The sequence below is a fragment of the Borostomias antarcticus genome (assembly GCF_949987555.1).
Source record: "Borostomias antarcticus genome assembly, chromosome: 16".
Lineage (NCBI taxonomy): Eukaryota > Metazoa > Chordata > Actinopteri > Stomiiformes > Stomiidae > Borostomias > Borostomias antarcticus.
The window spans coordinates 24,346,426-24,371,425 of NC_140249.1; the positions used below are offsets into that span (position 1 = coordinate 24,346,426).

At 48.0% G+C, this 25,000-nt stretch overlaps 3 protein-coding genes across 3 annotated transcripts in view; 2 read left to right on the plus strand and 1 right to left on the minus strand.

Annotated features, from left to right (window-relative positions):
* Positions 1 to 1,024, plus strand: part of rspry1 (ring finger and SPRY domain containing 1) — a 15,652-nt gene extending 14,628 nt beyond the window's left edge. Inside the window, exon 15 of the mRNA XM_084451203.1 lies at positions 1 to 1,024. This exon is cut by the window's left edge and continues 199 nt beyond it. The gene's annotated coding sequence lies outside the window, so the exon portion shown is untranslated.
* Positions 1,025 to 1,441: 417 nt separating this feature from the next.
* On the plus strand, positions 1,442 to 7,369 carry arl2bp (ADP-ribosylation factor-like 2 binding protein). The gene is made up of 7 exons (XM_084451215.1): positions 1,442 to 1,517; positions 2,709 to 2,778; positions 2,919 to 2,980; positions 5,373 to 5,479; positions 5,635 to 5,720; positions 5,868 to 5,964; positions 6,705 to 7,369. The coding sequence occupies exons 1-7, from the start codon at positions 1,499 to 1,501 to the stop codon at positions 6,804 to 6,806; spliced, it is 543 nt and encodes a 180-aa protein (XP_084307341.1). The 5' UTR covers positions 1,442 to 1,498; the 3' UTR covers positions 6,807 to 7,369.
* Positions 7,370 to 7,501: 132 nt separating this feature from the next.
* On the minus strand, positions 7,502 to 16,336 carry pllp (plasmolipin). The gene is made up of 4 exons (XM_084450651.1): positions 15,981 to 16,336; positions 11,664 to 11,837; positions 10,987 to 11,106; positions 7,502 to 8,639 (listed from the first exon to the last, which is right to left on the minus strand). Exons 1-4 carry the CDS (start codon positions 16,116 to 16,118, stop codon positions 8,547 to 8,549), a joined length of 525 nt encoding a protein of 174 aa, XP_084306777.1. The 5' UTR covers positions 16,119 to 16,336; the 3' UTR covers positions 7,502 to 8,546.
* Positions 16,337 to 25,000: the final 8,664 nt, after the last annotated feature.

Consider the following 25,000-nt stretch of genomic DNA (forward strand, 5'->3'; position numbering starts at 1 on the left):
ACCCTGGGCCTGGTGTGAGGAGGGAGGGGGGAGAGGAGAGACTGTTCGGAGGGGAGACGGGGGTTGGACAGCATGTGGAGAAGCCTTGTTGTCTCCCGCCTTCAATGGAGCTGTCTGCCTGTTGGGGGAGGGGGGCACACACACACACATATCCAGAGACAACCCCCCCCCCCCCCGTCAGAAGATGGTGGATCATGTGCAGTCCCCCCCCCCCCCCCCTCAGGCTCCTCTGTTCCCGTCGGCTCCAACGCGGCGGACATTCCCCTGTGGTTCTGGTTCTCCCTTTTTGTTTTGACCCGACCCGACATGAACGGCACAGCGACCACAGACAGACCGGTGGACAGACAGACCGGTGGACAGTCAGCGACCACAGACAGACCGGTGGACAGACAGACCGGTGGACAGACAGACCGGTGGACAGTCAGAGACCACAGACAGACCGGTGGACAGTCAGCGACCACAGACAGACCGGATCACAGACAGACCGGATCACAGACAGACCGGTGGACAGACAGACCGGTAGACAGACAGACCGGTGGACAGACAGACCGGTGGACAGACAGACCGGTAGACAGACAGACCGGTGGACAGACAGACCGGTGGACAGTCAGCGATCACAGACAGACCGGTGGACAGTCGGGCAAAACTTCCGCTCGAAGCATTTCTGGATTGGTTGAATTACAATTGTGTTTGAATGGGATGGCAAAATTAACGAGACAAAAAAAAGTGATTCAGAGTATTATGTTCGTGTACAATTAAAAACTCAATCAAATAGAATTTAATTTCATTGAATAATATTATTATGGGGGATTTGAATTGTTTTAATTCCCTCAGATTGCATGATGGGGTGTTGAGTCATGGTTCGAACTGTTCCAGAGTGTTCTAGGAAGGTGTGGAGCAGCGGGGGCATCCAGGGGCATCTGTCTGGAGCTTCCTGTGTGGACCGGGAGCTGAAGGGCAGCTTCAGGACTGTAAACATTGAGAAAGCAGATCAAGTTGTATTTAAACGTCTATTACAGAATATCCCCAGGGTTCCCAAAGATGTGATTTACTTTATTGTTTTCTGGATTGTGATATTTGTAATAAATGTATGTTCATGTGAGCCACCTTCTCCAAAAGTGTCATTATTATTTAGAAAAACTCGTTCGTTCTGTTAAACCGATCGCAAACAACTGTTTGGTTTGAAAAAAAAAAAAAAAAAAAACATTTATTGACTCAACAAATCATCTCCACGAATAACATCGATATTCTGGGTATAGGAACCTTATATTCTGGGTATAGGAACCTTATATTCTGGGTATAGGAACCTTATATTCTGGGTATAGGAACCTTATATTCTGGGTATAGGAACCTTACAGTCAGAATTTGTTTCCCTACCGGATTCAATTCAGAAGGACGCGTTTTCTCCGTTGCCTTGGTAGCGATTACTGCTCAGGAATATTATCAAGCACGTCGTTACCAGAACCAGAACTAGAACCAGCCGGTAACTCGGTTCCGAATGGATATTGAAGAGCGCAGTAAGTCTATATGTCATCTACATTGAAGCCAATGATCGTATAAATTAGAGTAAATTCTGATAAAAACGAGTGAATAGTTAACTAGCCAGCTGTACACTTAAGTAGCTCACGTTTACCTTCGCACTAATGTTGCAGGTGGTGTTTCTAGAGAGAGAAAACAAACTTTAACCTCCATGTTTCCTGTGTTTCTGATGGATGGGGCCTTTAGAGCACCTTGCTCATAGAGGTGCCTTCAGGTGTGTGTGAGCTGTCATCAAACCTTCTGTTGAGTTCATGGATGTATTAAAATAACTGGATAGGATCAAGGATGGGGTTGAAACATGGCCACCCATTCATTCACCCATTCATTCACCCATTCATTCCAACGAACGTTGCTCTGAGTGTAACGTTATATCAGAGGTCTCTGGTCAAGGTAGGTGATGACATGATGGTGGCCAGGTGGAGCTACCCAGCAAACACGCAACGTCAGGGAGACGTTCAGATCACGTCTTAATAACGTCCGTGGGTCCTGAACCCCGTGTGTTCGTCTGCTGGACCCCTCAATATTCACACGTCTGGCTTGGACCCCTCTAAGACGTCTGTGGACGTGCAGAACAGGTCCAATATCTGAACGTCTTAAAAAAACATTCATTCTGGCTCCTAATTGGATGTCTTTGGACGTCCGGAAAAGACAAAAAAGACATCTAAAAGACGTCTTTTAGACGTGTCTTTGCTCAGTGGGTAGGCTACCCCGAGGAGAGCCATGTTCTCACTGCAATAAGGTAACGTGACGTCTGGACTTTTGGAGTTAAGTTCCTCCTCACGTCCGACACGGGGAGTTTGTTCCACTTGTCGCCCCGATGGAACAACATTTGATTTACTTTGTTCTGTCCGAATTGCTCCTGACTGAGAGTCTGGCTGCATTGAGCGCCGACGCATATGGTGATAAATCAATGTCTGTTCTGGATGGTAAGGAGCAAGCCGGCCACCGTAGGCTACATCCACCGTCTCTAATCTCTTGATAAAGGCCTTAAGGTACACCCCCCCCCCACCCCCCCCCCCCCACTAAGGTGCTCTCTTAAAGGGGCGGTCCTGCCCGTCACATGCTTCACTCGCACGTGAAGTTCAAGCGTCACGTCGTGTCGTATCTTTGTAAATGTGTGTTGTTTCCCTGTCGTATCTTTGTAAATGTGTCTGTTGTTTCCCTGTCAGATCGACTGGGCGGCGTAGACAACATCGTGGAGATGGTGGACATGGAGGAGGAGGACCTTGCTGTTTCAAGGTGTGTGTGTGTGTGTGTGTGTGTGTGTGTGTGTGTGTGTGTGTGTGTGTGTGTGTGTGTGTGTGTGTGTGTGTGTGTGTCGTCCTGTGTTGCATGACCCTCAATGGATACTGACCTCTGTGCCCCCCCCCCCTTCCCAGCTCGTCAGACGTGGACTCCGCCTTTGATGCCGTCATTGGCAGCATTGAGGACATCATCATGGGTAGGTTATCATCATCATGGGTAGGTTATCATCATCATGGGTAGGTTATCATCATCATGGGTAGGTTATCCAGTATTGAGGACATCATCATGGGTAGGCTAGCCAGTATTGAGGACATCATCATGGGTAGGTTAGCCAGTATTGAGGACATCATCATGGGTAGGCTAGCCAGCTGCTGCTGTCAGATGCAGTCCGAGGATGAACTGGCAGGTAGAGGGACTATGCTGGGGATGAACTGGCAGGTAGAGGGACTATGCTTGGGGATGAACTGGCAGGTAGAGGGACTATGCTTGGGGATGAACTGGCAGGTAGAGGGACTATGCTAGGGGATGAACTGGCAGGTAGAGGGACTATGCTCTGGGATGAACTGGCAGGTAGAGGGACTATGCTTGAGGATGAACTGGCAGGTAGAGGGACTATGCTTGGGGATGAACTGGCAGGTAGAGGGACTGTGCTTGGGGAGGAACTGGCAGGTAGAGGGACTATGCTAGGGGATGAACTGGCAGGTAGAGGGACCATGCTTGAGGATGAACTGGCAGGTAGAGGGACTATGCTAGGGGATGAACTGGCAGGTAGAGGGACCATGCTTGAGGATGAACTGGCAGGTAGAGGGACTATGCTTGGGGGATATAAGCAGACATGTTCTGTTCTATTCTTCCTTGTGTGACTTTGGTATTGGGGGCTAGATGTTGATTTGGACGTAAAGGAGATACAGGTTGGTTTGGGGGGTAACTAAGTAAGTAGCCTTGAGAAGAACCAATGGTTCTGGAGCCTAGTGGCCCATAGGGACAGGAGCCTATCTTCTGATTCCTTAGCGTGAGGCAGCTTGATGTACTAGTACACCCCCTAGATATGACACTAGTATGTACAAGTCCACCCCCTGGACATGAGGCTAGTATGTACAAGTACACCCCCTGGACATGACGCTAGTATGTACAAGTACACCCCCTGGACATGATGCTAGTATGTACAAGTACACCCCCTGGACATGACGCTAGTATGTACAAGTCCACCCCCTGGACATGACGCTAGTATGTACAAGTCCACCCCCTGGACATGAGGCTAGTATGTACAAGTACACCCCCTGGACATGACGCTAGTATGTACAAGTACACCCCCTGGACATGATGCTAGTATGTACAAGTACACCCCCTGGACATGACGCTAGTATGTACAAGTCCACCCCCTGGACATGAGGCTAGTATGTACAAGTACACCCCCTGGACATGACGCTAGTATGTACAAGTACACCCCCTGGACATGACGCTAGTATGTACAAGTCCACCCCCTGGACATGACGCTAGTATGTACAAGTACACCCCCTGGACATGACGCTAGTATGTACAAGTACACCCCCTGGACATGAGGCTAGTATGTACAAGTACACCCCCTGGACATGACGCTAGTATGTACAAGTACACCCCCTGGACATGACGCTAGTATGTACAAGTACACCCCCTGGACATGACGCTAGTATGTACAAGTACACCCCCTGGACATGAGGCTAGTATGTACAAGTACACCCCCTGGACATGATGCTAGTATGTACAAGTACCCCCCCTGGACATGATGCTAGTATGTACTAGTACACCCCCTGGACATGACGCTAGTATGTACAAGTACACCCCCTGGACATGACGCTAGTATGTCGCAGGAACCTACCCCCAATCCAACCCTTGATGCTGAGTGTGAAGCAGGGAGGCATTGGGTACCATTTTTTGTAGTTATAGTATAGGATTGAACCCCCAACCTCAGGGCGCAGACTAACCACACGGCCACTGAGCTGGTGGTTTGGGGGGGACTGGTTTGGGGCGTGGGGGGGTAAGGGGGTTTGGGGGGGACTGGTTTGGGGCGTGGGGGGGTAAGGGGGTTTGGGGGGGACTGGTTTGGGACGTGGGGGGGTAAGGTGGTTTGGGGGGGACTGGTTTGGGACGTGGGGGGGTAAGGTGGTTTGGGGGGGACTGGTTTGGGGCGTGGGGGGGTAAGGGGGTTTGGGGGGGACTGGTTTGGGGCGTGGGGGGGTAAGGGGGTTTGGGGGGGACTGGTTTGGGACGTGGGGGGGTAAGGTGGTTTGGGGGGGACTGGTTTGGGACGTGGGGGGGTAAGGTGGTTTGGGGGGGACTGGTTTGGGGCGTGGGGGGGTAAGGGGGTTTGGGGGGGACTGGTTTGGGACGTGGGGGGGTAAGGTGGTTTGGGGGGGACTGTTTGGGACGTGGGGGGTAAGGTGGTTTGGGGGGGGGTAAGGTGGTTGTGGACGTGGGGGGGTAAGGTGGTTGTGGCCGTGGGGGGGTGAGGTGGTTTGGGGGGGACTGGTTTGGGACGTGGGGGGGTAAGGTGGTTTGGGGGGGGTAAGGTGGTTGGTCTCACGCTGTGTTTTGACGTCTCTCCCCAGAGGAGGAGTTCCAGCAGCTGCAGCAGAGCTTCATGGAGAAACACTACCTAGAGTTCGACGACTCCGAGGAGAACAAACTCAGCTACACGGCCATCTTCAACGAATACGTGAGACCGCGTCTGCCGTCGCTCTCTCCCTCCCCCCCCTCCCCCTCCGTGTGATCTGCTCCCCGCGACCTCGTACCCGGGCCTGGTCAGAGGCCGGGGCTTTAGCTCCGGGCGCTAGCGCGGTCCTCCTGACTCTGTGACCATGTCCTCCCCAGATTGAGCTGCTGGAGAAGTACCTGGAGAAGCAGCTGGTGGAGAGGATCCCTGACTTCAGTATGAACTCCTTCACCTTCCTGCTGAAGTAAGGAGCTGTGCTACTCAACGCCAGCAGGGGGCGCACGACCCCTCCATCCCCTCCTAACCAGAAGCAACCTACCATTTCACTGTACCAAAAAAAACACCTTGAATTTGAACTTTAACCTCTCTTTTCCGCTCGCCTGTCTTTCAGACAGCACAAAGACGAAGTGTCAGGGGACATCTTTGATATGCTGCTGACCTTCACAGACTTCATGGCCTTCAAGGAGATGTTCGTGGACTACAGAGCAGTGAGTAGCAAACCGCTGACTAGGGATGTGAAGCTTCTGGGGCTTCTTCCTGATTGAGCCGGAGCTCCGGGGCATTGAAAACACAGAGCACAGTGACATCTGGTGGTTTGCAGGAGTCCTAGCATGCAGTCAAAGGTGCAGTGGTTGTGCTAAAAACCTTCACTAAGGGCGTATTCACATATGCACCATTGATGCGCACCAAAAGCGAAAGTGATACATTGTTTTCATTTCTCAGCTACTGCGGTTCGCTTTCACACAGCACTTTCTTTACTCGGTCCGAGGTCGCGCGCTTTCACACAGCACTTTCTTTACTCGGTCCGAGGTCGCGCGCTTTCACACCATAACTGGTGCGCACAACAATTCGGTTGAAGCCGCTCCGAGACCACCCCTTCTGGAGACCACCCCTTCTGGAGACCACCCCTTCTGGAGGGTCTCGGTGGGGCTGTTTTGGTGCACCTGAGTGAGATTGCTGTGTTCACACAGGCCTAAACGAAGCGCTCTCAGGCCCAAAGCTTGTTTGGTGCGCAGTAAATAGTGTCTGTGTGAATACACCCTGAGACTACAGGTACAGACTACCGTTTATACCTGTAGTCAGATCAGGAGAGGTCTCTCCTCTGCTGGTACCGTGTAGCAGCTGGTCTGAGAGGATAGCAGCTGGTCTGGCTGCATCAATCAATCAATCAACCAATCAATCAATCAGTGTCGTTTTCTCAGCCTTGCTGCCGTGTGTGTGTGTCTAGGAGCGCGAGGGCCGTGGACTGGACCTGAGCCAAGGTCTGGTGGTGAAGTCCCTGAGTTCTGTAACCTCCAAACATTTCAAGACCACAACTACAGGACCGTAGTGACGCACACGCCATCAACGCACACAAAGCGCTGCTGTCAACGGAGGATCACCCGTGTCCGTGTTGTGGGGTTGTGTGTTTCTACAGGACTTAAAGCGAGCATCTTACGTTGATCTCTGTCCTCCCCCCTGCTGTGGTGTTTAGAAGGTTCTGTTGTCTAGAAGTCCTCCGGCTTCGTCTTTGCTGAAATGTGACGTCCATCGGCTTCGTCTTTGCTGAAATGTGACCTCGTGACCTCAGTCTCATCAGTTATGTGCCTGTGAATGTAACTCGTGTGTAACTTGAAAGGTGCAACATTTTCTAAGATAAAAGTTAAATTCGAAAATGCTTCCTACTGTAGATGGAGGCCTCTGAACGGTTTGTTCTTAATTCTTTGATTCTTGATTGGTCCATGGTACCTGTTCATGCACCCGCCCCCTACAGCTTTAGCCAATGGGATTGCTCTCAGTCCTATCATTGGTATTTCATTAATAACGTCATGGCAACCACTTTTGTATTACTGACAAATTGATAGATGTTTTCTACCCGTATTTAACAAAACAGTTGATTGCTTTTTCTGTAAAGAATTGTATTTGTGTCTGGTTTGTACATACTGCCTGTATATAAGAATGAGTTTCAAATAAAACATATTGAATCATTCAGTAAAATCACATTCTACTTTATTTAATAAAAGATATGGTTGAACTAACAACACAACAGACCTGTATTGGTCTAAAGATGTATGAGTATAAACAGAATTCTTCACAAGGCACAGATCAAGTGACACTCGGATCCTAACTATTCAAAGTGCTTCATAAATAAAGGAATAATCCCTTCACAATCATGTTCAAGACAGGCGTCTAGCAGAAGGTCACGTTGATGTTTGGAGGGGTGCGGGTTCTGGATCCTGCCCCCCAGCAGTGCCCCACCCCCCCTCCCAACATGGAGCAGAAGCTGAGATGAAGACGAGAGCCTAGGAGTGGACACCACACACGCGTGTGTCCCAGAGACATATGACCAGCATCCATACATATACGACTCATGCATGTAATGTATTCATCGCTGTTCTGTCACCATGGAGACAAATTGGATGGCTTATCGCGGTTGGGGTAACCGTAGCAACAATCAACAGCGTCGGTGTCACAATTGCGTGTCTGTGGGGCGTCGTCGGGCGTGTAGAGAGGGCAGGAGAGGTCTTATCAGACACAGTAGTTCACACACACAGAGAGAGAGAGAGAGCGCTAGATAGCAGATCTACAGGCTAGCGCACGTACAGAACACAACACACTCACTCAGCTGTTTCTGGACCGGTACCGTTAGCAGGGGCTGCTGAGCGCTCGATAGGGCCGGTTCTGTCCGGTTCTGCTTCTGTTCTATCAAGTCTTTGAGTGTGTAGAGGAGGGTGAGTGTGAGGGGTCTGTCAGGGAGGGGGGGCAGCAGTTGGGTGGACCTCCAGGAGGGGGGGGCGGTCTGTCCTCCTCAGGAGGGGGGGGGGTGTTGGGGGTTGGTCAGTCCTCTTCAGCGGGGTGTTGGGGGAGCGGGGGGGAGGGGTCAGTCCTCCACAGGGTGTTAGGGTTGGTCAGTCCTCAGGGGGGGTGTTGGGGGCTGGTCAGTCCTCCTCAGGGTGTTGGGGCTGTGTTAGGGCTGGTCAGTCCTCTTCAGGGGGGGTGTTAGGGCTGGTCAGTCCTCTTCAGGGGGGGTGTTGGGGCTGTGTTAGGGCTGGTCAGTCCTCTTCAGGGGGGGTGTTAGGGTTGGTCAGTCCTATGCTGGACTGCTGCTGCTGTCTCCCCTCCAGGCCAGGTAGGAGAAGAAGGTGCTGGCGCCGTACAGGAGGGTCACCACGATGCCGAAGAACTGGCACACACACACACACACACGCACACACACACACACACACACACACACACACATAAACACACACACACACAGTATCAACATTATAAAGTCAATAGCCAATAGTATCAACATAATAAAGTCAATAGCCTGACATGGATTTCTCAGTGTGGTTAGCTGACCACGCCCTATTGTAGGTTTGGTTAATAGAGCTGTTAGGCCCACAGCACAGAGACTACTGCTCTCTACCCCGTCCCAAACCCAGGAGGACTGTGTCCCTACCCCGTCCCAAACCCAGGAGGACTGTGTCCCTACCCCGTCCCAAACCCAGGAGGACTGTGTCCCTACCCCGTCCCAAACCCAGGAGGACTGTGTCCCTACCCCGTCCCAAACCCAGGAGGACTGTGTCCCTACCCCGTCCCAAACCCAGGAGGACTGTGTCCCTACCCCGTCCCAAACCCAGGAGGACTGTGTCCCTACCCCGTCCCAAACCCAGGAGGACTGTGTCCCTGAGGACACTGAAAGTTATTTTTAGTCAGATTGTCAAAGAACACGCTGAGTGGTCGATCAAGCTGGTTTTAACAAAGTACAATAGTTTATTCTATGTTACGATTCTGCAGAAGCGGACCCTCGCACAGGAAGTGATTCCAGGCAAGAGTGCCGAACGTGAATAGGATTCGTTGGTTTATACAGGAGAAGAGGAAGTGACAGTTTCAGGGGGAAGGACAGGGAAGTGATGTCACACAGGGAGGGATTTGTAGTTCTAACAGACTGATCTATGAGAACGAACTACAAAGTTAAGATTACAGTCCAGGGGGAAAACAGAACACTTTGTTGAGACTTGAAATTCATTCACAACACCCAAACCCAGGAGGACTGTGTCCCTGAGGACACAGGGAGGGGGACTAGCTGATGCAATACGGGGTTCAAGTTACACATCACATCCACTCAAACCCATCGATCTCCACTCACCGACTAGCAAACCTGCAGGTTGAGCAACACGGCGGTGACAAGGGTTGTGTTTGTGTGTGTGTGTGTGTGTTTGTGTGTGCGTGCGTGTTTGTGTGCATGTGTGTGTGTGTGTGTGTGTGTGTGTGTGTGTGCGCTGGTGTAAACCACACATGGACTTTGGCCAGGCGGAGTGAGACCACTCATAAAAGCTTATCTGTCCGGACCCAGGACCCAGGACCCAGGACCCACCCTCTCTCTCTCACGCTCCCGACCGTGGAGGTGTGTATCTGGGGACCGCGGCCGGGGTGACACGCCCGCCAGATCCTCCTCTTAGTCAAACAGTGGCTAGAGGCGCACTATGGCGTTCCCCTCCGACCTGTACGACCCATATCTCTACAGCTCACACCTGCCGCTTAAACTGTGTTCGTTGGTTTTTACTGGTTGGTTTTTACTGTGTTTTTTTATGAAACCCTTCTTTTATCCCCTTCTAATCCTCATCTACTGGTTTTTATTGTCAATCTACTGTTTTTATAGTCTCATTGTATTTATCTATCTCTTGATATTTTAGTAGTGATTGAGAACCCGCCCCTTTCATTTTACTGCATGTTTCACCCCCTATTACTGGTCATGTGACCAAACAAACGACCCTGACCTTGACCTTGACCTTGACCTTGACCTATCCCGCCAGGCTGCAGATCTAAGGGGTTTAATGAGGAGCCGTTGACCCGGTGTCCTGGTGACCCAGCCCAGGAGGAGGAGCCAGAGAGGAGAGACCCAGCCCAGGAGGAGGAGCCAGAGAGGAGAGACGTTCAGTATCGCTGATCTGTGTTGATGAGGTGTTCAGTATCCATGCCGATGGCGTTGATTCTGTACTGGGTAGAACAGCCTCCAGGGAGAACTGGCGAGCGGACTTGACACGCCATGTTTGCTCAGATATGAATATGGAAGCTGTTATAATACTAATAATTATAATAATATCACTATTATTGCTGTATTTACCTGGAAACCCAGGTACTGATGATCAGTGGTGGAACCAGACTAACAAGCAAGATAATTTACTGACTAGTTTGTGTGTGCTTGTTTCCGCTATGTGTGTGTGCGTGCGTGTGTGTGTGTGTGTGTGTGTGTGTGTGTGTGTGTGTGCGTGTGTGCGCGTGTGTGTGTGTGTGTGTGTGTTTGACTGTGTGTGTATGTGTGTGTGTGTGTGTGTGTGTGTGTGTGTGTGTGTGTGTGTGTGTGTGTGTGTGTGAATGAGCATGTGTTTGTGTGTGTGTGTGTGTGTGAGTGTGTGTGTGTGTGTGTGTGTGTGTGTGTGTGTGTGCGTGCGTGTTTGAGTGTGCGCGTGTGTGTGTGTGTGTGTGTGTGTGTGCGTGTGTGTGTGTGTGTGTGTGAGTGTGTGTGTGTGTGTGTGACTCACAGCAGCAGCGGCCATGTTGTTGTAGAAGACCGGGGACCAGCGGTAGTGTTGGACGGACGCGGCGTTGGCGATGAACGCCGTCAGATAGAGCACAGTTGCCGCGGCGTTGAACGCCATCACCTAGGAGACGAGGAATGGATGAGGATCTATGGTTGTTTTTTTTCACACTTTAGGAAGCATTTTTTATGTTCTGCAGATTTGTAATAGATAAGTATTGAAGATACTGTTCTCTACCCTGGCTCCCTGTAGCTCCTCCCATCCAGTTTAAAACTCTGGTACTTGCCTACAGGGTAATGAGAGGAACAGCCCCCTCCTACCCCCAGGCCCTGGTCAAACCCTACACCCCCCCTGACCGCTACACGTTAATACCCCCAGGCCATGGTCATACCCTACACCCCCCCTGACCACTACACTTTAATACCCCCAGGCCATGGTCATACCCTACACCCCCCCTGACCGCTACACTTTAATACCCCCAGGCCCTGGTCAAACCCTACACCCCCCCTGACCGCTACACTTTAATACCCCCAGGCCATGGTCAAACCCTACACCCCCCTGACCGCTACACTTTAATACCCCCAGGCCATGGTCAAACCCTACACCCCCCTGACCACTACACTCTAATACCCCCAGGCTATGGTCAAACCCTACACCCCAGTGACGGGCAGGACACTCACCACCAGTGGCCAGGGCACGGAGGTGATTTTTCGTCGGATGCCACAGAGAAGCATGAGGAAGAAGAGGATGGTGAGGATCCAGAAGGTGACGCTGACGAAGAGCACCCAGCCGTAGGCGGGTGCGATCCAGTAGGTGGCGCTGGAGACCAGGGCCCACACCAGCAGGCCCAGCACCTGGAGGAGGGGGAGGAGCCAGGAGGAGAGAGGAGGGGGTGAGTGGGGGGAGGAGCCAGGAGGAGAGAGGAGGGGGTGAGTGGGGGGAGGAGCCAGGAGGAGAGAGGAGGGGGTGAGTGGGGGGAGGAGCCAGGAAGAGAGAGGAGGGGGTGAGTGGGGGGAGGGGGGCATTTGTGTGTTTGTTGAAAGGGCGCCACCGAAGGTTGGACTTCTTCCCAGTTCTGTAAACCCGGCGGGCCGCTGAGGCGAGTTCCGGTACTGAGAGGAGGAGGACGGGCACGCCGGGTAGGCCGGGTGGGCCGGGTGGTACCGGCCGCCTCAGTAAGGAGGAAGAATCTCACTCCCTCTCTGTCTTTCATCTCCTTCAGCTCTCTGCCTCTGTTCCTCCCTCCAGAGAAAAGGTTGATCCATTATGTATTCAGAGATAGAGTTTCAGTCCAATAGGCTGTTTAACCCCCCCCCCCACACACACACACACACACACACCTCTCTATCACACACACACACACACCTTACACACCTCTCTATCACACACACACACACACACACCTTACACACCTCTCTCTATCACACACATGTACACCAGGCGATGGGTCAAAGGTTCATCTTAACAAGGCTCCTGTCATATGAGAACTACAGTAAAGGGAATGTGAGGGTTATTAAGTCTATGGATGGTTTATAACATCATTTTGTTTAGTGAATATCTGAGAGAACCATTTGTACATTAAAGTTTTGCAGCTGTTCTGTATGAATATTTGATGGAATAAGAGCTTATCTTAGGTTACATCACTGAGGCCTCATCACACACCGGCTGATTCCTCGTCTCATAGGAGCTAAAAGCACGACGGTGACAGGACCGAATATGATGGAATATGATCTGTGTTTTTTCTGACATGTTTCTGAAGGAATGCCATGGTGTGAGTGTGTGTGTGCGTCAGCGTGTGCACATAGAACCCAGAACATGAGCCGGCGACAGCTCAGTCAAAAGCCCGTGGAAGCGTTCATAATGGAATATAAGATTACCATCGTGCCGTCACCGATACACGATGTTCAACGTGAGCTCGGTGCCGTGCCGGTAGGGATGTAGACTGGTCCTCCAGGCCAAGGTATGTTGATGTCTTATCACAGCCCCTTAGCACGCCTCAGGAAGGTTTGTTCAACCGGTATGTGAGTGTTTGTGTGCGTGCGTGTGTGTGTGTGTGTGTGTGTGTGTGTGTGTGTTTGAAGTGGTACAACTGTCACCAGCAGTAATTAACAGCAGTAAACTAATAGTGCGCGTCAGGAGCTGATAAGGCCTCGACCGCGCCCGTGCTGAGAGCCACCTCACCCTGATGTCATGTGAGGTATGTGGAGGGCGCTGACTAACCATGTGTAATCATCAACTAATATATGACAGAGAATGTATGGAAAAGATAGTCAGGAAAGATGTCTCCTCGTTAAAGACTTGCACAACACGACAGATTCCAAGTCAAGACCAACGTTCGTCGGAGGAAGGAGGTCCTCACTTTGACTGTTCTTTCTATTAACGACGAGCGATTATCGTCACTGAGAACCAAGTTAAGACGTCTTCCAGATGTTAAGAAGTTAAGAAGTCTTCCAGATGTTAAGGAGTTAAGAAGTCTTCCAGATGTTAAGAAGTTAAGAAGTCTTCCAGATGTTAAGAAGTTAAGACGTCTTCCAGATGTTAAGAAGTTAAGACGTCTTCCAGATGTTAAGAAGTTAAGACGTCTTCCAGATGTTAAGAAGTTAAGACGTCTTCCAGATATTAAGAAGTTAAGACGTCTTCCAGATGTTAAGAAGTTAAGAAGTCTTCCAGATGTTAAGAAGTTAAGAAGTCTTCCAGATGTTAAGAAGTTAAGAAGTCTTCCAGATGTTAAGAATTAAGAAGTCTTCCAGATGTTAAGAAGTTAAGAAGTCTTCCAGATGTTAAGAAGTTAAGAAGTCTTCCAGATGTTAAGAAGTTAAGAAGTCTTCCAGATGTTAGGAAGTTAAGAAGTCTTCCAGATGTTAAGAAGTTAAGAAGTCTTCCAGATGTTAAGAAGTTAAGAAGTATTCCAGATGTTAAGAAGTTAAGAAGTCTTCCAGATGTTAAGAAGTTAAGAAGTCTTCCAGATGTTAGGAAGTTAAGAAGTCTTCCAGATGTTAAGAAGTTAAGAAGTCTTCCAGAGGTTAAGAAGTTAAGAAGTCTTCCAGATGTTAAGAAGTTAAGAAGTCTTCCAGATGTTAAGAAGTTAAGAAGTCTTCCAGATGTTAAGAAGTTAAGAAGTCTTCCAGATATTTAAAAGTTAAGAAGTCTTCCAGATGTTAAGAAGTTAAGAAGTCTTCCAGATGTTAAGAAGTTAAGAAGTCTTCCAGATGTTAAGAAGTTAAGACGTCTTCCAGATGTTAAGAAGTTAAGACGTCTTCCAGATGTTAAGAAGTTAAGACGTCTTCCAGATGTTAAGAAGTTAAGAAGTCTTCCAGATGTTGTCGGGACCCTGAGACAGGCGCATGTTAGTCATGGATCGACTGTTAATGCCTTAATTTAAATGAGAATCACAATCATATTTATTGTATCCAGGTAGGTTTTCACACACTATGAATTTGTTCTGGACTGTTGGTGCACAAACAATACAATAAATAAACAATACAAACAATACAATAAATAAACAATACAAACAATACAATAAATAAACATTAGACAGCGTGCAGGAGCAAGACAGGATGGTGCAAAATATATAATAGTATATATAATAGTATATATAATAGCATATATAATAGCATATATATTAGCATATATAATAGTATATATAATAGTATATATAATAGCATATATAATAGTATATATAATAGCATATATAATAGCATATATAATAGCATATATAATAGCATATATAATAGCATATATAATAGTATATATAATAGCATATATAATAGTATATATAATAGTATATATAATAGTATATATAATAGCATATATAATAGTATATATAATAGCGTATATAATAGCATATATAATAGTATATATAATAGCATATATAATAGCATATATAATAGTATATATAATAGCATATATAATAGCATATATAATAGCGCAAGAGGTGTAATGATCAGATTCATTGATCAGATCAGCTTTAATGTTGACCTAAACTAAATGGTAAATAGACTGCACTTATATAGCGCTTTTCCACCTTAGCGGCACTCAAAGCGCTTTACAATGGCCTCTCATTCACCCATTCACACACCCATGGCGGCAGCTGCCATGCAAGGTGCTAACATGCTCATTGGGAGCAATTGGGGGTTAGGTGTCTTGCTCAAGGACATGTGGACAGTCAGAGCTGGGATTCGAACCACTGACCCTTCGATCACTGAACGACCCGCTCTACCAACTGAGCTACAGCCGCCCCAACTGTTGCTGTATCTGGAAGTCAAAGCAGGAGAGGTGAACCATGCTAGCTTACCCAGCCACGCCTCAGAGACACAGCAGAGTGGGGCAGATTGGATCAGAGAGACGGTGTAGTTGCTATAAAAATGAAAGTATTTGCCAAAGCCTGGGTTCGCTCAAAAAGATGTTCAGTCAGGTTTATTAAGAAAACAATACGGTTGCAAACGGACCTCAATAGTAAAAACACAGAGTGATTCTATCAGAGAAGTGAAGTCAGTCACTTCTCCTCTGGCTTATATTCAGTCAAAACACAGGTAAGTCTTTCTAGGATTTGATTGGCTGAGTTGTCTATGCGTCATCGTGAGGGGACGGATATCACACAGTGGCAGAAATGAATGTGGGATGAAACTCACTTTGAATATCGCTTTGAATAGAGACAAAGAAAACAAAAGGTCTGAGGGAGGGCGGAAGGACATAAGGTGTGGCCTTTCTGACTTAAACAAAGAGAGGAGGATAGGCGGTGTTTTACATTTACAAAGAGGGAGAGTTGAGGTGTTTAAAATAACAACAGGGATTGATATTAGAGGTTTCAGGGGAAAGAAAAGATATGAATCTGAATAGTCTTGAGACTGTGTGTTAAATTCCATGACAACGGGCACTGTGAAACAGATCCCGTACTTGAGGAGCAGAACCCAACAGAACCGAAGCACCCGGACCAGCGCCCAGCAGAACCAGGGAGGAGAAGAGAGGAGAGAGGGGGGCGACCGAGGGTGACTTACTATCTGGGCCATCATGAGCATGGCAGGGACGGTTCTGATGAAGCCCACGTCCAGGTCCAGACGGGGGAACCCGCCCTGGTTCTGCTGGGGCTGCGGTGAGCTCGTCTCCGTGGCGACCTTGGCGGGGAAGTCTGCCATCGCGCTCTCTTCACGGGCCGATCGATCGATAACGCTCAGATCAATAAACCTGATCGATAAAGAATCTCAACCCGAAACACGGCGCTGTTGAGAGGTTAGAGATCTGCTGACCGGTCCTTAGTCCAGACAGACGGAGGAGAGCAGAGGATAAAGGATGGTGGTCCGGCTACAGCACAGGTCCAGATCTGGGGAAGGTAGCTGCCGCGGTAACCACCTGTTCAGACAGGTGTCTGATGATACTGCCTGAGTCTGTGTGTGTCCCTCTCCCTCCCTCCCTCTCCCTCCCTCCCTCCCTCTCTCTCTCTCTCTCTCTCTCAGTCTCTCTTAAACACACACACTCTCTAACACACACAGCCTCTCTCTCTCTCGCTCTGTGTCGGTGCCAGGGCGCCAGGCCCCGCCCTCCTGGCTGATGGTGTGGGAGGGAGGAGGGCTGAGGTAGACTAGGGGTGAGTTCAGCCCAGACAAAATGTTGCCAAAAATGTATTGAAACAGAACCGGTGGTGTGTTGAGCACTCGTAAAAGTCATGCCGAACATGTCAAAAATATTTGGATTGCGATACATTTCACAGGAGAGCATTCTGAGACTGGTCAGAGTACACCCTGTGCTTCCCGTCTCAGAAAAGCACATTTATCATAGTATTTCAACGCATTTACGGGTGACCCATTGACTTCCATTGTAGCCCAGTGAGAGCCGGCAGAAAAACTGCAGCAACAGCAGCTCAATACTGGAACCATCAGTGAAGTTATGGTCTCTGTGTTTCAGGTTCATGGTAAACAGACCACAAATACAGCTAAATGTCCAAAATAGCAAAGTACACCTTTAAGCAAGCATTGCACCCAATGTTGCCAACTTCACAACTTTGTCTCTGTATCTGGCCACTTTCCAGACCCCCTCGGCGACTTTGTCTCTGTATCTGGCCACTTTCCAGACCCCCTTGGCGACTTAATTAGTCAGAAGCGACCAGCGACCAATCCAGCGAGTTTTTCTGCTCATTTGGGGAACGACTGTGTTGACAGAGTTCTGCAGAAGCATCTAGCAGATCCCGCTCTGAGGTTCACGTTACAGCCCAGCTCACGAGAGCAGAGTACAGCGAGGGTCTGTCATACACCATCTCCTCCTCCTCACCACTCAATAATAATAATAATAATAATAATAATAATAACAACAAAGTTACAACAATAACAAAACAGTTATAAATATCAATCTAACCCTAAATGATAGAGTATGCGTGAATGAAGAGGTGTGTTTAGAGACGGGAAACGAAGGCGGGGGGATGGTCTGTTTCGTGGATGTCTTGTGGCAGGGAACACTGGTTGCACCTATATGGCTGATTGGGTAACACACCCACCCAATGAGAGAAACCGACCTCAAAGCCAGTTGCACACCGTTTCATATGAAATACGTCGTCAACCCCGGAAACCGTAGGAAAACGGTGCACACCATTTTCAGATTGAACTCACCCCAGAGTCACTCATTAACATGAGCAGCAGGAGTGAACAGGGAGGGCGGGGCTTTGGGGGCAGGCAGGTTAAACTGTTCCAAAGAAGATATTTGTCTTGCATACAGTACAATGCAACACGTCTATTTAGATAAGTATAATCATTCTCCAAGTGCTGCGAACCCTCCACACCCTTATATAACTGACACCAAGTGCTCAAGAAATAGCTACAGTCAAATCTATCAGGAGGAATGATGCAGGACTGCTGCTCAACATGAAGAAATAGGCTAGGGAAGGGTTCGGGGGGGGGGTGAGTTCAGGTATGAAATAGGCTAGGGGAGGGTGAGAGGTGGGGGTGAGTTCAGGTATGAAATAGACTAGGGGAGGGTGAGGGGTGAGGGTGAGTTCAGGTATGAAATAGGCTAGGGGAGGGTTCGGGGTTCGGGGTGAGTTCAGGTATGAAATAGGCTAGGGGAGGGTTCGGGGGGGGGGGGGGGGGGGTGAGGGGTGAGGGGTGAGGGTGAGTTCAGGTATGAAATAGGCTAGGGGAGGGTGAGGGGTGAGGGTGAGTTCAGGTATGAAATAGGCTAGGGGAGGGTTCGGGGTTCGGGTGAGTTCAGGTATGAAATAGGCTAGGGGAGGGTGAGGGTGAGTTCAGGTATGAAATAGGCTAGGGGAGGGTGAGGGGTGAGGGGTGAGGGTGAGTTCAGGTATGAAATAGGCTAGGGGAGGGTGAGGGGTGAGTTCAGGTATGAAATAGGCTAGGGGAGGGTAAGGGGTTCGGGGTGAGTTCAGGTATGAAATAGGCTAGGGGAGGGTAAGGGGTTCGGGGTGAGTTCAGGTATGAAATAGGCTAGGGGAGGGTGAGGGGTGAGTTCAGGTATGATGCAGGTTTTACAGTCGCATATCTGATCTAAGCAGTAGAGCATTTCACCTTCCAGGAGTTCAGGTGTTCAGCCTCACTTCCTTTCACAAACAAACCTACTTCCTGTTCCAGAAAAACTCATTATTGGTGCTTTGAATCTGACCCAATGTCCACAATGCAGCTACTTCACATTAAACATTATATTTAAGCAGTAACACGAGATGGAGCGCTTATAGTTATCAAACCTCTTTGTAGATATATTACAGATATGTTTCAGAATGTCCAAAACATTCACTGAACAACAACATCATTTGTCAATAGGCACACTCTATTCAATGCACTCAAACCAATTTCAGGGAAGCTCGGACTCCAAAATAGCTTTATCTTATCAGGAATACAAGACGTGAATAATGGTGAAGACTGCCACCTGCTGTTACTGGAATGCAACACATGCAACTCTTGGCCCAATACTGACACCTGCTGGTGAATGAAATCATGATTTATAATGTTATTCACGTTTACTTTAACCGTAACTAGCCTTTTGTAGTTCAATCATTTGTCTTTGTTTAATTAATTTCCGTAAAGCTAGTGGGCTGGATAAGGCAATAAGACACAATAGGCCTACTACAAGCAAGCAGTTCTGCTTTTAGGAAGAATTAAGCACATGAGGGTGCAGGATTTCAATTTGAATTTGAATGTAAAGATTAAGAATTAATGCCATTCAAATGCTGCTATCGAACTAAGGTGAATATGAACAAAATATATCTGACCAGTGTCTATCTGACCAGTGTCTATCTGACCAGTGTCTATCTGACCAGTATATCTGACCAGTGTCTATCAGACCATCAACCTGTATATCCGTCTCAATCTCAGGCCCTGGTATAAATGCTTGCCCCTGCTAAATCATGTGTTAATATTATCAAATATTATCCAATTTATTAATATTATCCAAGTCACCCATAGTGGTCTGTTCATGTGCACACAGCCTAGCTATGGGCTGAGGACACGCAGAACAGACGCGTGTTCAGGCCCTGTTGTACATTGGAAAGGGGGGGGGGAGGTAGACTAGGCGACCAAAGGACCATCAGATATCACGTGACGTGCGCGTCATCCCGGTGGTGACCGGAGGTGTGGGCTGTCAGTGTAGCAGATGTAGCTGCTGTGTGCCTTTAAGAGAGGCTCTGCTGTGTGCCTTTAAGAGAGGCTCTGCTGTGTCCCTTTAAGAGAGGCTCTGCTGTGTCCCTTTAAGAGAGGCTCTGCTGTGTGCCTTTAAGAGAGGCCCTGCTGTGTGCCTTTAAGAGAGGCTCTGCTGTGTGCCTTTAAGAGAGGCTCTGCTGTGTGCCTTTAAGAGGGTCTCTGCTGTGTCCCTTTAAGAGAGGCTCTGCTGTGTCCCTTTAAGAGAGGCTCTGCTGTGTGCCTTTAAGAGAGGCTCTGCTGTGTCCCTTTAAGAGAGGCTCTGCTGTGTCCCTTTAAGAGAGTCTCTGCTGTGTGCCTTTAAGAGCTGCTCTGCTGTGTCCCTTTAAGAGAGGCTCTGTGCCTTTAAGAGGGTATCTGTGCCTTTAAGAGAGGCTCTGCTGTGTCCCTTTAAGAGAGGCTCTGCTGTGTCCCTTTAAGAGAGGCTCTGCTGTGTGCCTTTAAGAGAGGCTCTGCTGTGTGCCTTTAAGAGAGGCTCTGCTGTGTGCCTTTAAGAGAGGCTCTGCTGTGTGCCTTTAAGAGAGGCTCTGCTGTGTGCCTTTAAGAGAGGCTCTGCTGTGTCCCTTTAAGAGAGGCTCTGCTGTGTGCCTTTAAGAGAGGCTCTGCTGTGTGCCTTTAAGAGAGGCTCTGCTGTGTGCCTTTAAGAGAGGCTCTGCTGTGTGCCTTTAAGAGCTGCTCTGCTCTGTGCCTTTAAGAGAGGCTCTGCTGTGTCCCTTTAAGAGAGGCTCTGCTGTGTGCCTTTAAGAGAGGCTCTGCTGTGTCCCTTTAAGAGGTGCTGTGTGCCTTTAAGAGAGGCTCTGCTGTGTCCCTTTAAGAGAGGCTCTGCTGTGTCCCTTTAAGAGGTGCTGTGTGCCTTTAAGAGAGGCTCTGCTCCCGCAGTAAATCCCCGTCTGTGTTCAGAAGGAGAGGAAATGTCTTCCAGCTCCGCGTTCAGCGATGAGAAAGGAGGCTCCGGGTCCTCCAGCGTCGGGGAGCCCGAATACGGACACGACCCGGCGAGCGGAGGCATCTTTTCTTCCGACTACAAAAGGTTTGAGAAACACTGGCGATGTTTGCGGTTGGGGTTAAATCTAATGTCATATTGCAATTTAACGGGCAGCTGATGGGGGAGGTACAAGGTGAATGTAATTCCCTGCTTCTCCAATGAATAGGGGGCATTTGTTCAACGGGTTTTATTAAGTGGGGAGACTTAATAAATAAATATTAAATATTCAACAAAGCTCGATTTAAATATGAAAAGCATGAGACATGTCAGTGTGAGTTTTGCTGAGTAGGCTAGCCTAGACGAGGTTGTCTTTCTTCTGATAATACTAGGCCGTCCGGCCAGGGCTGCTTGAGTCTCGCTGTGATTTGAGTATCCGGCTGCTTGAATAATATCTAGATGTTGTTGTTGCCTATGAGGTGAAATACACACTGGAATAGCCTACTACAAGGGACTGTGTTTGTTTGTTATCTCGTGTAAATCCGGAACGGAATTGTTTCCCCTCGCCTGGAGCATTCGTCTCCATCTCTTTAGGCCCAAGCTAAAGGCTACATAGGACGTTAGCCTATTTGAGACTGCAAAAGAAATCGCTGACACACTAGCGATGGCATTATTGAATAAACCATTTGAAACACGATCGTGCCAAAGCCCAGATATGATAGCCTAGCCTGGCCTAGCCCGGGTTAGCTGGCACGGGGTCATCTGATCCAGAAGCTCGCGCTGTGGTTGGTTTCAGGACCCCTCGCGCGGACAGCGACACTGGTGCTGATGTTGTTGCTAGCCAGCGGTAGCCTAGCAGCCAGCGGTAGCCTAGCAGCCAGCGGTAGCCTAGCAGCGAGCCCGGAGACAGCGTGTTGAGGAGGGTTAGGATAGTTGGACATCGCCTGCGTGTATGCAGTGCTTTTCAGAAGAGGGGCATTAGAATAGTTCTGAGTTTATTTTGATTTAACTTTTCTCTTGGCCGGAGTTGTTTTACAAATCATTGACATTGCAGCTCTGCCTGTGAGCAAGTGAGGCCTATTGCACATATCCTACAATTTGACTTCACCTAGCGCGTCAGAGTCTCTTCAACATGCTGTGTTAAGCTTTATCTCTATAGCTATATCTCATCTGAATGCATGCATGTCATTAAGACGGACGGACTGTGTTTACTTTTAGTGCACCAATAACTAGGACAAAGTGTAAGTTATTAGACAGTTACACTGTTGTGTATGCCAATTTGTTCTCCCATTATGTGTTGCTTTTGAACCTATAGGATATAGCGGTGTGTGTATCCAGAGTGTGTTCTAGATCTCCCAGACAGCATGGAAGGTTCTAGGTTCTAGACTCTCTACCTGTCCCCTATCTGCTCTGAAGTCTGACCAACCACATCATTAAGACTCTCCAGAGATAAGAGTCTTATCTGAATTCACCTAGAGGGGGGGGGTCATCACGGTGTATTAACATTGTAACAATTTGAGTAATGACCTTGCTATGAGGGTCATTATTGTCATGGTACAAGTACCATGTTTTATCTACATTTTTATCAAACTCCGACAAAAAAGCTTTGCCTCAAGCAGTGAAATCGTTGGAAAGAAACAAAGTCGCTCCCCTGAACCCTCTTTTCACGTAGATGTTTCATCTTCATTTAGGTGAGAAACATGTAATCGCAGCTAGCCTGTACATGTAAAGAGGGACAAAGTGAGATTGAGGAAGGCAGGTTTGCTCTGGGAAGATCCAGTATTATCCACACCCAGTCCAGGAAGTCTGATCTTATTTTAAAACGCTCTCTGCTGTTTTTATCTCTCCATACGGGCTGTTTAGAGAGTTTCTCTGTGTATAAATGTCTGTGTGCATTGAACATGAATGTTGTATCAGTATTGAAACAGAAAATATACTTGTACTGTATTTGAGAGAGATAATTTTGGGGTTTGTTGGGGGATGAGCGTATTGAGGATCCATTGTGAATTGGCTACTTTTCTCTGTATCACTTCACAACTGTCAATTCAACTCTGAAATTTAAGCAGACTGGATTAGTTCTTTAAAAAAACACCCAAATGTTAGCATTGAATTTAACTTTCTTTAAATTAACGACCTATATTATTGTGTTGAATCATGTCACTCAGAAAGCTCTAATGTAGCCTCCTTCTTGGGCTGTGTTAGTTTTAGTATTATATTTATGAATGTACACCAATAGTAATAACATGTAAAGAGCACTGAGGTGTTTACACCAGCAGAGGGCGCTCTCTGGTAAGACATGTATTGCATGCGTTCTCCAGGCTTCCGTGACCAGGCTGCATAAGTCCTTCCTGTATGATAGCAGGATTCAGACTTGACAGGATGTCTGCTGTTCTCAAGTGAATCTACAGTGAGAGAGGTGCAGGATATTAAGACAATGATACATCTTATAAATAGATTATACATGTGGTGAATGTATTCCATTACAGTGTAATCTGTAGAGATAAACGTACACATATCAGTTGAATCTCCATTCTCTATGGTGTAATAACTCTTTAAACACCCAAGGAGCTGAGTGACGAAGTGTCATTTTTCATGTGACGTACATTTCCTCTAAGGCTCCTCAATGAGTCTTCACTTGATCGGCACTCTACTCACATAGTAGATCCTCATACAGTACGGTCTATGTTTCTGACAAACGTTGTATTACAGTGTGTCTGTTTGAAGAATTTGCCTTCCACTGTAAGTTTAAAGTTAGTTTATTGTAAGTTTAAAGTGAGGGCAGTATTTACTTGTCTGTGCCGTTGTTGTTGTTTGTTGCAGCGATTATCTTCAGCAGCTGAACCTTCAGAGAGGGTTGCATTATTCAATAGTGGTTTACCCACAATGCAGTGCAGCCCCAGGAGAAACTCTGATGGCTTTTTCTCCGACCCGTTAACGTTTTTATGGGAACGAATGTCCTGGAGAGAGACAAGTACAGTAGAAACACACACAGTTAATGAGAGGGGAGCCCTCTAAGACAGGGAGATAACGTATAAAGAATGAGTTAGTCCACTGGCAAGTATACAAGAATGAGTTAGTCCACTGGCAAGTATACAAGAATGAGTTAGTCCACTGGCAAGTATACAAGAATGAGTTAGTCCACTGGCAAGTATACAAGAATGAGTTAGTCCACTGGCAAGTATACAAGAATGAGTTAGTCCACTGGCAAGTATACAAGAATGAGTTAGTCCACTGGCTAGTATACAAGCATGGTTTAGTATAAAGCATACATTGTTCCAGGGTTGATGAAGTTAATGTGAGTCAAAGGATTTCCTCACTGCATATGTTGTGTAGTATGTAAATAATTATACAGTTATCACACTCACACACACACACACATACACTCACACACACACACACACACACACACACGCGCGCACACGCACACACACACACACACACACACACACACACACACACACACACACACACACACACATTTCACTTGAGCTTCCAGGCTGGTAGAGCAGAGAAAGTCAACACTGAACACACGGGGGGGTTTATCTGATGAGCGACTCTTAGGAGCGTGGCGGCCATGTTGGCTTTGCCTGGTGTCCCCAGGAACACAGGACCAGGGCCACGGGGTCACGGGGTCAGGCTGGTCTCTCCTCAGACATGATGCTGCTAAGATGGGACATATCGGCTCCGCTTGTCACTCAAAATGTCGTTTAAATTGCCAATTTCTCTAGAATTCATCAGTGAATGTGTGGTAGAGTTGAGACATTATGGACTGGCCACGACGCAGCAGAAAGACATGTTGCTTTGTGAACTTTCCGTTCATTAATATTATTATAATATTATTAATTCTTAATAAAGCCTTGGTCTCTCGTTCACTACTTGGCAAGCAGGAGACATGTATAAACAGTATTTATTTCCCACTTATAACGTTTCCTTCACATGTCATGTCTTAGATAGCAGCAAGCCAGAAAATAGAACATTTTCATTCGATGTTTTGGGCTGAACGTCATCTTCTTGCCTCTGGCTTTGTCATTCATTTCCTGTTTGCATTTTCTCATCACATTCACGGGTGTCCTTGTCCTGTAGTGTGACTGGAAGCTGATTAGAGCCGTCTGTGGGAGGACAGAGGACATGACAGGACGTTAGGGCGCATGGTGGCCTTTTCCAGGCTGTGGTGGTCGCTTATGACGGGCTCAGACGACAGGATTTCTGGGCCGATTTATCCCCGATTCACCCCTCCCGACAATCGGAGGAGAAATCTGGTCTGGAGCGTTGGTCGGGGAGGATGATCGGCCCAGATGATCTTGTAATGTGAGGGGTTTACAGATCCAATCTTAAACCTTCGGCTCGCAGACCCATCAGGGCGGCCCTGATAATATCAAACATGTTTGATATTTAAGATTATTACGTCCCGACTTTACAAGTGAGAAGGCGAGACCAGTGGTTCGTTGCTCCCTCGGTC

What these genes read in the sequence shown, in the direction of transcription:
- arl2bp (XM_084451215.1), top strand. An exon ending in TCCTTCACCTTCCTGCTGAA is followed by an intron (nt 5,721 to 5,867) that starts GTAAGGAGCTGT and finishes CCTGTCTTTCAG; the next exon opens with ACAGCACAAAGACGAAGTGT. An exon ending in TGTTCGTGGACTACAGAGCA is followed by an intron (nt 5,965 to 6,704) that starts GTGAGTAGCAAA and finishes GTGTGTGTCTAG; the next exon opens with GAGCGCGAGGGCCGTGGACT.
- pllp (XM_084450651.1), bottom strand. Translation starts at nt 16,118, where the DNA reads ATGGCAGACTTCCCCGCCAAGGTCGCCACGGAGACGAGCTCACCGCAG. An exon ending in TGCTCATGATGGCCCAGATA is followed by an intron (nt 11,838 to 15,980) that starts GTAAGTCACCCT and finishes CCCCTCCTCCAG; the next exon opens with GTGCTGGGCCTGCTGGTGTG. An exon ending in CCGTGCCCTGGCCACTGGTG is followed by an intron (nt 11,107 to 11,663) that starts GTGAGTGTCCTG and finishes CTCGTCTCCTAG; the next exon opens with GTGATGGCGTTCAACGCCGC.